The sequence below is a fragment of the Pararge aegeria genome, chromosome 1, assembly GCF_905163445.1.
Source record: "Pararge aegeria chromosome 1, ilParAegt1.1, whole genome shotgun sequence".
Lineage (NCBI taxonomy): Eukaryota > Metazoa > Arthropoda > Insecta > Lepidoptera > Nymphalidae > Pararge > Pararge aegeria.
Genome location: NC_053180.1, coordinates 5,245,790 through 5,260,505, shown reverse-complemented (window position 1 = coordinate 5,260,505; position 14,716 = coordinate 5,245,790). Strand labels below are relative to the sequence as shown.

General features: G+C 35.3%; 2 protein-coding genes across 2 annotated transcripts in view; both read left to right on the top strand.

The window, feature by feature from the left end:
• The window catches only part of LOC120624699 (protein tyrosine phosphatase domain-containing protein 1-like), a 42,060-nt gene that overhangs the window by 9,847 nt on the left and 17,497 nt on the right, over window positions 1–14,716 (top strand). Inside the window, exons 3-6 of the mRNA XM_039891379.1 lie at window positions 4,193–4,375; window positions 7,791–7,871; window positions 8,845–8,960; window positions 9,721–9,843. Of these exons, the coding sequence (XP_039747313.1) occupies window positions 4,193–4,375; window positions 7,791–7,871; window positions 8,845–8,960; window positions 9,721–9,843 (503 nt within the window). The remainder of the gene's footprint in view (window positions 1–4,192; window positions 4,376–7,790; window positions 7,872–8,844; window positions 8,961–9,720; window positions 9,844–14,716) is intronic.
• LOC120624707 (retinol dehydrogenase 12-like) lies at window positions 12,692–13,811 on the top strand. Its single transcript, XM_039891391.1, has one exon. It carries the CDS (start codon window positions 12,699–12,701, stop codon window positions 13,674–13,676), a length of 978 nt encoding a protein of 325 aa, XP_039747325.1. The 5' UTR covers window positions 12,692–12,698; the 3' UTR covers window positions 13,677–13,811.

Here is a 14,716-nt window from a genome sequence, read left to right as displayed (position 1 = left end):
TTAGTAAATTAGGTACTTTCCTTGGTCCTTCGTAAAAGTAGCGACAGCAAAAAAAACTCTTTTATTTTATTTTCGGCATATCAATGGTGGTCAATCAACTGTACTATAAATATATATATACCGAATCAACAGGACACTTCCTGCAGAGAGTCTAGCAGGATGAAAGCGGATAAATACACTTTTTATCTTAAAACTAATTGTCGTCGTTTTACAACCTGGATGCTGCGAAATTGTGGCGTAGAGCTTGAAAAAGCTTACTCAAGTTGTATTTTATAAAGTTCATCATTTGATTATTGCAATCTAAAGGCAGAACGTTATAGGTATAGGTCGGAAAAAGGTTAAATGAAGATAAAAAAAATGAAAGGGAAAGACAGTAAAAGTAATTGTAGTAGTTGTTTATATGAATACAGGCACCATATTGAAACATCTCCCACTGCTTTCACGCAGGAGGGAGAGTTTTAGAGCATGAACCCACTACGCTGCTCCAATGTGGGATAGCAGATTTTATGTTAATTCAAACGTATATATCTAGACGCTTATGCCACTTATACTTAAAGCAGGTGAGGCTGTATACCGCCAAAACACTTTATACCTAATTGCTTTCATTACAGCGTTTTTTAATTTACAATGATTATATTATCTATTTTGCACCTTTATGTGGCAGCTAAGAAACTTATATTCATAGATAGTTAACTAGGCTAAGGTTTATGTACTTACCTGCTCACAAACATAAAGTGGCATTGTATTTTCTCACCTTAGGGTTTACGAAAAGCAGTTTTAGAGCAACTCATCATTTGAGGACTCGACTTTCTAAACCAACTTAAAATTTTAAACCTGCAGCTTGAGCGGTAGAACAATTTTTCTGATTATTTTCGCAAAACAATACTTCAAACAATACGCAAAACCAGGTGAGATTTCGGTCAAAAGATACCTTGTATTGAAATAAATACTACTAAAGATAAAGAGTAGGTACTATTAGACTAAGAGTAGGTGTATTTAAAATCAGTATGATGTGTGATTTTTCTAGCAAAATTTTTTTTTTTTTTTTTGTGTTAACACACTGTAAATTCGAGTGATTATAGTTGTTTATTTATGTTTAAGTACAAGTGGATGAACACTTTTTCTATTCAAACCATCATCCGATATAATCCATATTATGTGCCCCAAACAGCAGCTTCGCATCGTCCGCCCAGAAGTTTAGTTTGATTAGTAAGGCTGTAAAGCCTGATGTTAAAAAAATTATTATATTTTAATACCTTTAAAATTATTACAATGAATATGTATCTATTTGATCGGAATATTGTTTTAATTAGATGGGATTTAGCTTTCTTGCAAGAAACCCTATTTTTTTTAAATAATTATTTAAAAAAAGGGTTTCCTATAACATCTGCCAGTAAAATTATAGTCATCATTGGTCCAGCCGTTTCGGAGATAAGCCGGAACAGACAGACTATTTTATTTGGTTGAAGTACAACTTTTATTTTTGGTTTAAGTACAGTTATTTACCTATTTGTGCAGTCGTATAAGTACAGGTGTGTTCCTGTGTATATATTTAAGCGGCTACTTCCGAAGCATTCTTTATTTTTTTTTTAAACCCATTTTTTTTGCTGACCTTACTATGAGCAAATACAAAAGTTCACCGTACGTTTTTGACCAGAACCATTAATGTTCAGTATAAAAAAGAAAGGCTTTTGATAAACACTTGTAGTTATTTTTATGATCATATAAATAAATACATTTGTAGAGAATAGTGGAAAAATATTTTAACTGATAAATAATTAATTAAACAATGATATAAAAGTTGATCGGCGAATAATTCTTGCTACAGTTAGGTACCAAAATAAATAATTAAGACCTATTTTGTGTAAATTAATACACCGTATACTTATTAATTTTGAAAAAGATAATTTTAAAAAATATTGTTGAGTGCTCATTTAGTGTGTTAAAGTAAATAAAAACTATAATAAGTAAATTAGACAGATAAACAATATTACACTTTGGTTATCATGTGCCTCAGGAAAAACGGGTTACTGTAAATGAAAATAACACAAACTCTTTTAAAGATGTCTCGTTTTTCCTGAGGGTCATGAGAACCGAAGTGGAATTTTTATTTATTTAAAATCAATATTGATCGCATGCCTCAGGAAAAACGGGCTACTGTTCGTTAAAATAACACAAACACTTTTACGATGTCTAAAGAAAATAATAGACGAATATCCAGCATCAATTTCGTAAATTTTCGACGCTTTCATTTTCTGGACAAGTAAGTTTCTAAAAACCATTTTCCTTGATTGTTATAGGCTAGGGTTCAGGTATTTGAGCACCTTGGCTTACACCTTGTTAGTCTATTAACAGGTAAAGGCCTCTAGGGTTTTAGAGCATAAGCCACTGCTCCAATGCGAGTTCACGAGTTCTCCAATGTGAATCGGTGTATAACTTTCGGAGTAATCGCGTAACAAATACAAAAAATAAATTTGCGTTCGAATGGGAACCTCCTCTTTTTTTTACGTTAAACGTCTTATGGTGCGAATTGGTCGAAACCTTATTTACACATATTATTGCGTCATCCTCACGATGCGATTCCCGACTGATTGAACCGAGCTGTTAATCTTTAATAGGATCCAAATGGATTTCTTATAAATATCTGGATACTACGATGCCTATAAGAAAAATAAAATCCGAGAACAGCCTGTACAAATTACAATACATTTCAAGCTGATCGAACGAGAAATCGATAGCAAAAAACGTACTGAACTAACAAAGTAGGTATAAAACGATGATTCTTTAAAAGTTGGTTAGGTACAATTATTACGACTTCTGGTAGGTTTTCAGTCGGAAGTGTTATATTCAATTCCCTAACGTACGGCCAACGTGACCCGTCTACTATTTTATGTATTAGCGCGAGATAATTATAGCCACCTGCCTGCACGTCATACTCACATTAGCGCTGAAAGTGGCCATTGGAAGGTATGGTGTATATGTATTTAACCTCCTACGCGTACTGACGCCTAATGTCTATGACATTTATGTTATTCCAAAATCATATGAATAAATTTCATTTCCATACCTGAGTTTTTTGGTAGTCCAGGTATAGAAAACATTTGGTTTATTCCACGCTTATGTTAATCGCGGAACCGGATTCCTTCAGCGGTTTAATAGGAGGTTTAATATTCCAACGGCTGCTAAACCCACTCCCACTTTAAAGCCGAAAGTAAGGCAGTTTCTCCGGTCCCAATGTTAATGAGCTTTGGTAATCGCTGAACTTCAGGTGACCCACCCGCTCGCTTCTGGCAATGCAAATGTTCACATGAGCTTTGGTAATCGCTTAACATCGCCTCGCTTGTTCCCTGCTACCCAGCGAAGCAATGAATTGTTCAGCCCTCCAAGGTCGTAATATGTTTTAATAATTTAGATAGTGTTTATTATTAATGTGGTTCCGCGCACGTCAACGAATTACTGGCAATTACGAAGCGTTAGACTTCTCCCCGAAATCAAATATTTCGTTTGTATAGGTCAGTATAGTTTTAAGTGAATAATAAAAAAAACGGTGATAGCCTAGTGGTTAGAGCTTCGGCCTCCATTTTGGATTGACCTAGTTTGATCACCTCAAGCTTTTTAGAGTTATGTGCGTTTTTAATTTAAGGTTTCATAAACCTTTGGAGAATAGACATCTGCTGAGCGATCGCTGTTTAGACCGGCGACCTTACTTCCAAACTACTTAATATTATAAATGCGGAAGTGTGTTTGTTTGTCTTTCTTTCACGGCCTAACAAAAAAACCCATGAAATGGTTTTTTCGAATAGAGTTACATAGGCTCTTTTTATCCCAGTAAAACAAAAGGTGCCCATGGAATTTGTAAAAAAAAACTTAATTAAGGCGGAAAAAGAAACGCAGGCAACAGCTAGTGTCTTATAAGCCGGAACTTGCGTCAGCACGGTTAGCATGGTCAGGAGACAATTTTCTCCCCGGTGAAAGGATACAAATTTACCTTCTCCCGCAGCTTTAGCAACTCTCAGAGCACTTTTGCACAAGTGGAAATAATATCCAAATAAACAGGGTAAACTTCTCCTATTCCATGTTCCAGTGGTTAAGCAAGTGGACACGTTAATTATATCCCTTATAATCGGTGGATATAATTTTAATCTCCGGCCCGTGCTAGGGAGATTTTCAAAATAAACCTTTGTTCTTTCAGGAGCCGTGAATCGCGTCGACGCGTCAACCGGCCGCCCACAGCTCTGTACAGCTCACTCAGTGAAAGAGTTCGAATCAGCACACCAGCTGCCCTGCAATGTGCTCTCTTCTGCGGCGGATCTCGTTGCCAGTACGAGCTGCCGAGACAGGGCAACTCCGCTGTACAAGGACTGTATTCCGATTGGTAAGGTTTAATAGAGCAGAGTTGGATCTCTGAATCACCGGAATGGAAATTATTAATCTAACTAACCACTACTATTATTACTACTGTTTTATTTCTCGTGTACAAGAAAAAATAAGATAAAAAGATAAGTAAATCTCACTCCCTACTCCCCACCGCGATCTTTATTGTAAGTTCGAACAACAACAACAAGCGGTCAACTAACCCAGTCAACGCTCGCATGAGGAAACTGCTCATTAACCTATTAATTGTTTCGTTCGCTGATATTTTTCCTTTTTAGTTATAATTTTTTTTAGGGTAGGCAGGGTATTTACTTTTTTATTAATTTATTGTATATGTTTGAAATATTAGTTTACGTTAGCAGTAATAAGAACTTATTATATCTATTTACATTTTATTGACAAAATTTTAAAAAAATCAAACAAACAACAATGCATTTACTTAACAGTGCACCCCGTGCAGGCCACTGTGGAATGGAAGTCAGTTAAAAACTTCTATTATTCTACTTCCTTCAAATAATTACATATAAAAATAAAATGGGATTGTAGAAAGTTCTTACTGTATTTAATTTATGTTAAAATGTGTAACAAGAAAAATAATTTTCGCCATTAAACAAAAAAATTAGGTAACAGCGTAATCGCGTGACTTCTATTAAGTGACCGTTGGGTCGCGGTGTTCATTAAATTTATTAAAAATACCACTCGCTTTCATACATTGTATTTAGAAATAAGACACGCTAACATTTCATACATTTTTGACGTCAATTTTTTTTATCAAGCTGTAGTTACCAAAAGTTATATAACTTTATTATTTATTTGTTTTTTTTATTTACCCAGTCAGAATAAACCCTTTTCAAACAAATTAGAATTTTATAAATCCTTCTTTAAATTACAGAACGAAGTCAGTTAAAATCTTAGATACAGGACCTCAAAGAAGTCTTCTGTTTGAGTTTAACTTTAGTGTTTGTTTTTTGTTGCAACACAGCCATCTAGCCCCAAAGTGTAGCTTACGGGTACTAAGATAACTGATGAATATTTGTAGAACCAATATACATATTAAAATTATAATATATTGATAAACCCAGATTAATTTTGCATTGAACTACGTATTTTGGCGTGTGCACAGTACGTCACTTATCAACTATCACAGGTATTGGGTACCGTACCGTACGTCGTACGTACAGGCACGCGATATATAAAGATCCCCATGCACGACGCAAACATAAAGTTTATTCAAGATAGAGTAAATAGATGGGACCGCAAGCAAAGCCGCCCAAAAAAGTCTCGAGATGAAAAGGTAGGTACGTAAAATTATCTAGGCCGTTCTGTTAGGTGTAGGGGAAGGTGGTTTCAAACGTTCTAAGTATAAACGATTGTAAAATAAATATATTTGTATGTTTCTATTGCCCTACAAGTATTATTTTATTAAAGGAATTATTTCGGGAGCGGTGATAGCCCAGAGGGTAGGACATCGACTTTATTTTCGTGTGTGGGGGGGGGAGGGAGTTTAAATCCCAGCACGCAACTCTAACTTTTCTAAGTTATGTGCGTTTTAAGCAATCAAAATATCACTTGATTCAACGTTGAAGGAATATATCGTGAGGAGACCTGCATACCTGAGAGTTCTCCATAGTATTTCCAAAGGTGTGTGAAGTCCACCAATCCACATTGTGGGCCCTGTAGTGGTTCGATAATGGGTTTTATGAGGATATTATTAAAGTAGCTAACTAGGTTTTTCATAAATCCCGTGAGAATCGTTTTATATCCTGGGATAAAAAGTAGTCCATGCTACTCTCAGTCACTTATACTTATCAAATAACAAAGTACATTGTTTGCTTAGTTAGAGCGTAAAGTAAGGGCAGACAAACAAACACACTGGCATTTATAGTATTAGTATGGATTAACTAGGAAGATCTTTTTAATATAAAGTTTTTTGTAAGGTTCTAACAAAGGATCATTCGTCCAAAATCAAGGAAAATAATAAAAAATAAAATCCTATGCGTTATGAATTCGAGTTTAAAGATGGAGAAGTTGCATTACACGTATGCTCCAAATTTTATAATTACAAGAAAGCGATGCGTTCGCTACGTGAGTTCATTAACCTATTCATGGTCTATCTATAACAGCTTTGACCATGAATTACACAGAGGTGCCCAAACATTATGTATTTGGTGCGGGATTTTTTTTTTTAATGTAAAAATTGACGGACTTGGCAGATACCCAAACTTATGGTAAATGAAGAATCATCGCCTATAGACAGGGCAACACTTCGCGGGGCATGCAAGTAACACGACCTGCAATTTTCCGCCCTGTGTCCATGGGCGTACCCAGGCCCCCTGGGTACGCCCATGGACACTACTAGTATATAGTCAAAATCAAAGTCAAAGTCAAAAATATCTTTATTCAAGTAGGCCTATAGGTGGAACTTTTGATGCGTACCGTACATGAGAATTACACGGTAGTGAGATGATGGCGATAACCATATTCGTAAACTGAAAACTAAAGCTACGAGGGTTTCAAACGCGCCCTGGTCTGAGAAGAAGCCCACAACAAACTTAGCCAGGTGTTGTTTTTTTTGTTATCACCATCTCACATTGTCATTTAAAATTATTACAATGGTTAGAGCAATCATTCACGCCCAAGCTTTTTTATAGATTACGTAGTCCTTTACACTAAAATAGGAGTTTTCTATAAGCTTACGTTTAATACAAACTTTGAACATTTTAAGAGACATCTCCAAGATGTCAATGGGTAGTTTATTGTAGAATTGTATGCAATTACCTTTAAACGAACTATGAATTTTGAATTTTTGACTTTTAGAGATCTACAACCTGTAAAGCCGAATCATTTGCGCCTGTTTGTACTATGTCCTATATGTTTCATGTAGGTTTATTGTTCTAGTGCTCTGCCAATTTGTTTGCAAATCTTAAGCCAGGACAGCTTAAGATTTGCAAACAAATTTGATCTATTATATCCATCTATATTATATCTCCTATTTATATCCATTTTTGTACGATGTTCAAGTAATTCACTTAATAAGTGTACAGATCTATATGAAATTTAAATGGGACTATTTCAGAGTCAATAAATCCCTTAAAAAAAAAAAAAAAAGAGTTTAGACCAGAGAGAAAAACCATCTATAAAAGTCGGAGTCATACATTAAAAATAAAAAACCGAACCGAAAACCTGCTACTTTTTGAAGGAAGTCTGTTAAAAATATCAAAAAAAATTGTTGCGAAGAAGAAACCAGTATCGAGTGTAAGCGGCGCGGTGTAGCTATGGTATCAATTTCGGCCGTTTCATGAAGTAGAAAAAAGAATGGTCGATGTTCGACGATAAAAAAAACAGTGTTTATTCTTGGTCACATACATAGACGAGTCGCCTGTGTATGGGGCCCTTAAAGCAGCCTTTCTCCGCAGGGTCACAGATGACATCCTGGCGATGGCGCGGCCCAGTACTGTCGGCATTGCCGCCAGGAATATTATACAACAGTTTCACAGGTAACTATAGTTCCTATTCCTATAATTCATCAACCGCACTGGGATCGACGGCTTAACGTGCTCTTTGAGGCAAAGGGGTTGCTGAGAATTCTTTAACGGTATCGAACCCGTAGTTAAACATGCCAACCACTCTAGCAACGAGACAGGTAACCTATCGATATGTACTGCAACTTCTAAGGCAGTGTCGGCCACTTCAAAGATTCGGCACGGTGGGCTGTACACTCCAAGTGTACTTTGGTGCATCGCGTCGCGAAACTTTTACTAATGATTAATACTTTATACAGTTAACAAGAAAGTACCACTCTGGCACTCTGGCAACAGTCCACCAAGCTGGCCCAGTGCGAATTGTAACTTCACACACCTTTGAGAACATTATGTGGAGCTCTCAGGCATGCTGTTTTCCTCACGATGTTTTCCTTCACCTTTGAAGAAAGTGATATTTTAATTACTTAAAAAACGCATAAAACTTAGAAAAGTTACGGGCTGTGATTCGATCTCGGCCCCCAGAAAGTGAAGTTGAAGTCCTTTACCGGTTTATACTACGTAAAGATAAAACTTATCAGGCCCGGCAACTGTGATTGTAAATAATGGCATCGCATTGATATATCCATGTGACTTGAAACAAAACAACGACATATTTAAAAACGGCGACGTTGTGTAAACTGTTGATAACATTAGTAAAGAGGGTTTTTCACTAATTATAAAAAAAATATGAAATTGTCGATGTAAATTTGAGCAAGGCGTGCGACAGGGAGATGCTTTCGCACCGAAACTGTTTCATGCTAGAGACATCTTTGGGTTACTCAATTGAAACGGACCACAAAAGACCTATGTCAAGCAGTTGTCTTCCATTAGTGGAGATGTTTATTTCGTATAAGTCCGACCAAATGATTATGCTCATTGTGTAAAACCAATGTAATTTGTTTTAGAATAATCGAATTGAACTGTGTCTTATATTTGAACTGTTTTCTAGTTGGGGTATTCGAACTGTGATCAACCTGCAAACCCCTGGAGAACATGCCAGCTGTGGGCCAGCCCTCACCAAATCCGGCTTTACATACGATCCCAATGTCTTCATGAGTAATGATAGTAAGACGATTATATAACTCTGTCGTTTTTCATTTAAAGTTAACAAAAATAAACCAAGATCAACTGCAACATCGGTAAAAATTGTTGTGTCAAGTGTCTGATGAGAGAATCTCCTTGGTGACGTTTAGTTCTTGGATTTACTAATGTAAAATGGATGTATTAATGTAAAATGAAAAAAAAAACTTAGGGTAAAAGTGTAATTGTAATTTCATTTTAAATTATATAAAAAAGTACATATTTATTATATTAGTTATTAGTAGTATGTGCTTAAGTGTGTAAATTTATGTATTGTTTATTTTAATTGCGATTTCCCGTCTCTCATGTTTTATTGTGTACTATCGGTAAGGTTACCTGGCAGAGATCACTTTTAGTGATAAGGTCGCCTTTTGCTTTTAATTTTTTGTTTAACTATATTTGTAATTTCTCCTTTATTAATAAAGAAATTTAAATAAATAAATAAATAAATATAAACTCGTTTTGAAGTTCATAAATGGAATTTTATTAATTTCTTGATATAAGAGTAAACATATGCAGATAATATTTATTTATATAAAATATTAATTTTTCTATATATCTTAATCAATATTTTATTTGAGGCAAATCCAAAGTTCGCACGTTAAAATGATAACTGAATGGATTGAAGTCCGCTGGTCATAAAGCACAAAACCGCAGAATGTAATAATCTCTACAAAAGACCTAAGTCCAGACTATCCGTCGGTTGATGTGATGATGATGATGATGAATGACAGTCTTTCCGCAGTATATTACTACAACTTCGCGTGGCCTGACTACGGGGAAGCGAGTTTGAGTGGGCTTCTGGATATGGCGAAGGTGCTGTCTTTTGCACTCCAAGAAGGAAGAGTTGCTATCCATTGCCATGCAGGTATACCTACTTGAAAAGTAATCATTTTTTTTTATTACTGAGGTCTCGTGTGTAAATTAATCAGTTAACCGGTTATTGAGTGGTTTACTTGTGTGAGCGTACCCTGGGTTGAATGATCGATTGTATTCGTTTTAGCCACTAGCACTTACAAAGGTTTCCACCGGGCCACGGCGACTTTTTGGCGCGAGTATTCGATAGTGCATTTTGTTATCATGAACTTATTATCATGTTGCCCAATTTGATTGCCCATCGAATGATTTCGTCGCCATGAAGATTTGATGATATAAGTCTTTATGCTTTCATTATTATCATAAAGGCGTAAGATTGTGTGTAAGTGAGTATGTTTGTTACTACTTCACGCCGCAAGTTTGTAACCAATTTAACTATTTATTTATTATTATTTATTTATATTTACATATGGGATAAAGATAGTTTTTTATCCTGATAATCTTAACTGTCAAAATCATAACTGGAACATTAACATACCGAAGTAGATAAAAAACATTGCGCGCTCGCTTGTCCGGTATAAGTATAAACCTTAATGGAATTTTCAATTACCTAATCTGAATATTCTGATTAGATTCGAAAATTTATTTACTCGACCGCTGTACCCGCTAGCAATATGTGGTCTCTAGTAGTTTCCATAATTTTGTTTGCTATTAAAACAGCTGTTTGTGCTTTACTTTTAATATTTACTCCTATTATTGGTTATCGACTGTGGATGGAGCCTTTTAAAGGAGTGTGCAGCTGTACAACGAGGCTACATGGGAAAGTTGCCCTGGTCACCGGTGGTAACTCTGGCATTGGCCTGGAAACAGCGAAAGATTTAGCAAACAGAGGTGCTACAGTCGTGATCGCAAGCAGAAATGATAGTAAATCAGAAGAAGCGGTTGGAATCATCAAACAAGCTACTGGAAATAATAATGTGGAATACAGGCACCTTAATTTAGCAAAACAAGAGAGTATCGTGGACTTCGCCAGCAAATTCAATAAGGATTTCAACCGTTTGGACGTTCTGGTCAACAATGCAGGTAGTGGTGCAGTGAGAACTATTAACACGGAAAATGGTGTCGATATGCTGATGCAAATTAACTATGTTGGACCATTTCTTCTAACTAATTTGTTATTAGACAAACTCGTTGTACCCAAGACTAGCCGAATTGTTATTGTCTCCTCCTACGCCCATGCTTTTGCTCCCAACTTCACACTCGATGATATTACGAAAACTTGGAAAGAACAAAGCTTCCTCCGGTACGCGAACACTAAACTCTGCGATGTTCTGTGGACAAGAGAATTAGCTAAAAGACTGCCCCGTGGAGTTACTGTTAATACTTTGCATCCAGGAATAGTAAGCACTAGTATATTCAATAACCTAGCACCATTTATAAAGAAGATAATATTAGTTATAACATTTTTGCTGTTTAAAAACGCAACGGAGGGTGCACAGACCACGATACATTTATGTGTTTCCCCGAAACTAGAAGATTCAACGGGTGGCTATTATGTTGACTGCAAAAAAACAAAGTGTGCCAAGATTGCTGAAAATGATGATCTCGCAATTAAAGTATGGGAGAGAACTGTACAGTTAACAAAATTGTGAATTGAATAAGCACGCTTGACTTGTGTGCAAACGTAAAGGTAATTATATTTATACTATAGCAGAATCCAGAGCATAAATCAATACGGCATTTTACCCGCCAAACATTAAATAAACACTAAACATAAAATTAAAAATAAACGTTAAATAAGGATACCTTAAAACTAAAAACAAACAATTATTGTTATACGACTGAATAGGCTGTATGGTCAATGATCTTTGCCTATCCTGAAGGGGACAAGTCAAAAAACATCAAATATATAGTGGCGCGATTAAAAGAAGTAAAATTTATTTTATTGTTTTTTCATCTCATTATTTTTCCGCAGGATCGATATGAAAAGTATTATGTTCAACTCGGGATTTCAACCCATTGTCACCCTCAAACTATGAACGCCCTCATTTGATATGTACAAATATCTCGTGTGAGAATAGGGTGTTTTCTGTCTCTTTCAGCAATCTACTATTACCTCCCTGTGAAACAAAGTCAGACATGCAAAAGTACTTTACCTTTTTTTGTAATAAGTACGTATATGAAGACTCCACTGGAAAAACAATTAATGTAACTTTTTGTGAAACTGACCTCCATCTTTTTGTTTGTATGATTTATTACGAGTTAGAATTAAAAATAGACAAAGAATATGGTAATTAATTGATTTACGTATTTCCTTAAAAAATCTAAGTATACAGTTCGAAATACTGTTGAAGGGTGCAGAAGTAGGAATATGGAATTCATAAGGAATCACCCTGTATAAATATGAAATTAAAAGCATATTTTTTTTTTCCATACAAACTAATTCAAAACATTCTAAGTGGTATACTTATGACAATCCTTTTGAAGGTAAACCGACCGACACTTGCATAGTACCTACGCTACACGACACGTATCTTCCTAATAAAGTGACAGGAGTAACTGCAAAAATAAGGATTTTATTATTGCATGTTAGATCTAATTTCTTTTAGTAAAAACTATGGCAATGGTTTTGTCAACTAATAGCTTTTCGGTTTCACAGACAGTAAATAACTGTCTCTGAGACTTCTTGTACCTCTGAACCCTCTGAAGTATTATTTCGGTTTCATTTACACGTTGTATAAAAAGAGTTCTCGGCTTCAGAGTTTAAAAGCTAATTATTTTGCCATAATAAACAGACATATTCATTTTATTTATTTATATCTATAGAGTACAGATAATTAATTTTAATTAGCTTTTACTTAAATCAGTATTGTTTTGAATGTAGTCTTATTTATATTTCACACAAGTATGTCGTCAATACTGCTGATAACTTTAATCGTCATTACCAAATGTACCGCTTGTATTTTGGCAATAATCTTTGCGTTTTTTCTTCTGTTGCGACTGTGGGTGGAACCTTTCAAAGGAAGGTGCAAGTGTAAAACTAAACTACACGGAAAAGTTGCTCTTATCACTGGTGGAAATTCTGGCATTGGATTTGAGACAGCTAAAGATTTGGCGAAAAGAGGAGCAAGAGTTATAATAGCTAGTCGGAACGATGAGAAATCAGCAAAAGCAGTTGAAAGTATAAAAAAAGAAACGGGGAACCATAACGTTGAATACAGACAACTTAATTTGGAGAAACTGAATAACATCAGAGAATTCGCCAAAAAATTTAATAACGACTTTGATCGTTTGGATATTTTAGTTAACAACGCAGGCTGTGGTGAGTTCGGGAAAGGCAATACAGAACATGGAATAGATCTGCTGATGCAGATTAATTACGTGGGTCCATTTTTACTTACTCACTTGTTGCTGGATAAACTCATTATCTCAAAGCCGAGCAGAATTGTAATAGTATCGTCCTATCTCCATGCATATGCTAACATTATCCCTGAGGAGATTACTGTTGCTAAACCAGTTAATTTTTATACTCGTTATGCACGAACCAAACTTTGCAATGTTTTATGGGCCAAGGAATTAGCTAAAAGAGTACCTGAAGGTATCATTGTAAACGCTTTACATCCAGGTTTAGTTATGACGAATATATTTGATACCTTCAATCCGGTTATAAGATATTTACTATATTTCATTATATATATTCTATTTAAGACTGCCGAGGAAGGTGCCCAAACGATAATCCATTTATGCGTATCCCCAGACTCGGTAAACTGGACCGGTGGCTATTATCAAAACTGTAAAAAAGTTCAACCTTCTAAAAAAGTAGAAAATAGTGATTTAGCAAGAAGATTATGGGATGAAAGCATATCAATAATAAATAAATACTGATTATGTGAATACTAATGAATATATACCCAACACTGACGTAAGCTTTTTTTATCCTGGAAAACTGTAGGGTTCCTATGAGATAGACCTTAATTTAATTTTTTTCACTTCCCCACTATGCAAACTGTTTGTTTGTTGTACCACCTACTTATTTCTTATAACATTTTCTTGTATGCCTTTGGTTGCCTGGAAGAGATCGCTATTTAGCGATAAGGCTAAATTGTACGTTCTACCTTATTCAAATTTAAATTCAAAAAAAATATTCAAAATTCATTTATTTCAAGTAGGCCTAATATAAGCACTTTTGAAACGTCAAGTCTGTCTGTTTGTAGTGATTCTACCACCGGTTCGGAAGGCAGATTCTAGCGAGAAGAAGCCGGCAAGAAACTCAGCAGTTGCTCTTTTCCAACATCAACAATTTACATTTTGCGTTTTAACATTCATTTTTCTATCTTGTGAGAGCTGAAAGCGGAGCCGGATGCTTCCAAGCAACCTTGTCATTAAAAAATTCATCAATTGTGCTGTTGTATTTGTATCTCTGTAAATTTTCTCTGTGGTGTACAATAAAATTGTATTCATTCATTCATTCATTCAAACTGTAAGCATACGGATTAAATTTTGTTTAAAGATTATGTTATTATTATTATGTAACTAAGTCCCCGTTTGTCCGTCCGTCTATCTGTTCCTCTGTCGGTCAGCGGGCTGTTTCTTATGAATTGCAATAGAAAGACAGTAAAAGGTTACACTGAATGTATATATATGGCTTTAATCAAAAATAATGAAAAAAAACAAAAGTTGAAAATTAAAGTGTTTATATGTGGATGTAGTGTTTCATACTGAACCTTGGTACCCTTATTGTTCAAGTCCACCTCGAAAGTGGCTGGTTTGTTTATGTTATTATTTTACGGAAATAAATTATAAATAAATGCGAGAGTGGGTTTCTCGGTTTGCCGTTTTCTTGACAGTAATATCATTAGTTGTTATGCAGAATATACGGGTGAAGTAAAGCTTGCATAAACGGTGGAAAGGACGGAAGGAAAACA

Excerpts from the sequence above, each read along its gene's own strand:
- LOC120624707 (XM_039891391.1), top strand. The coding sequence starts at position 12,699 with ATGTCGTCAATACTGCTGATAACTTTAATCGTCATTACCAAATGTACC.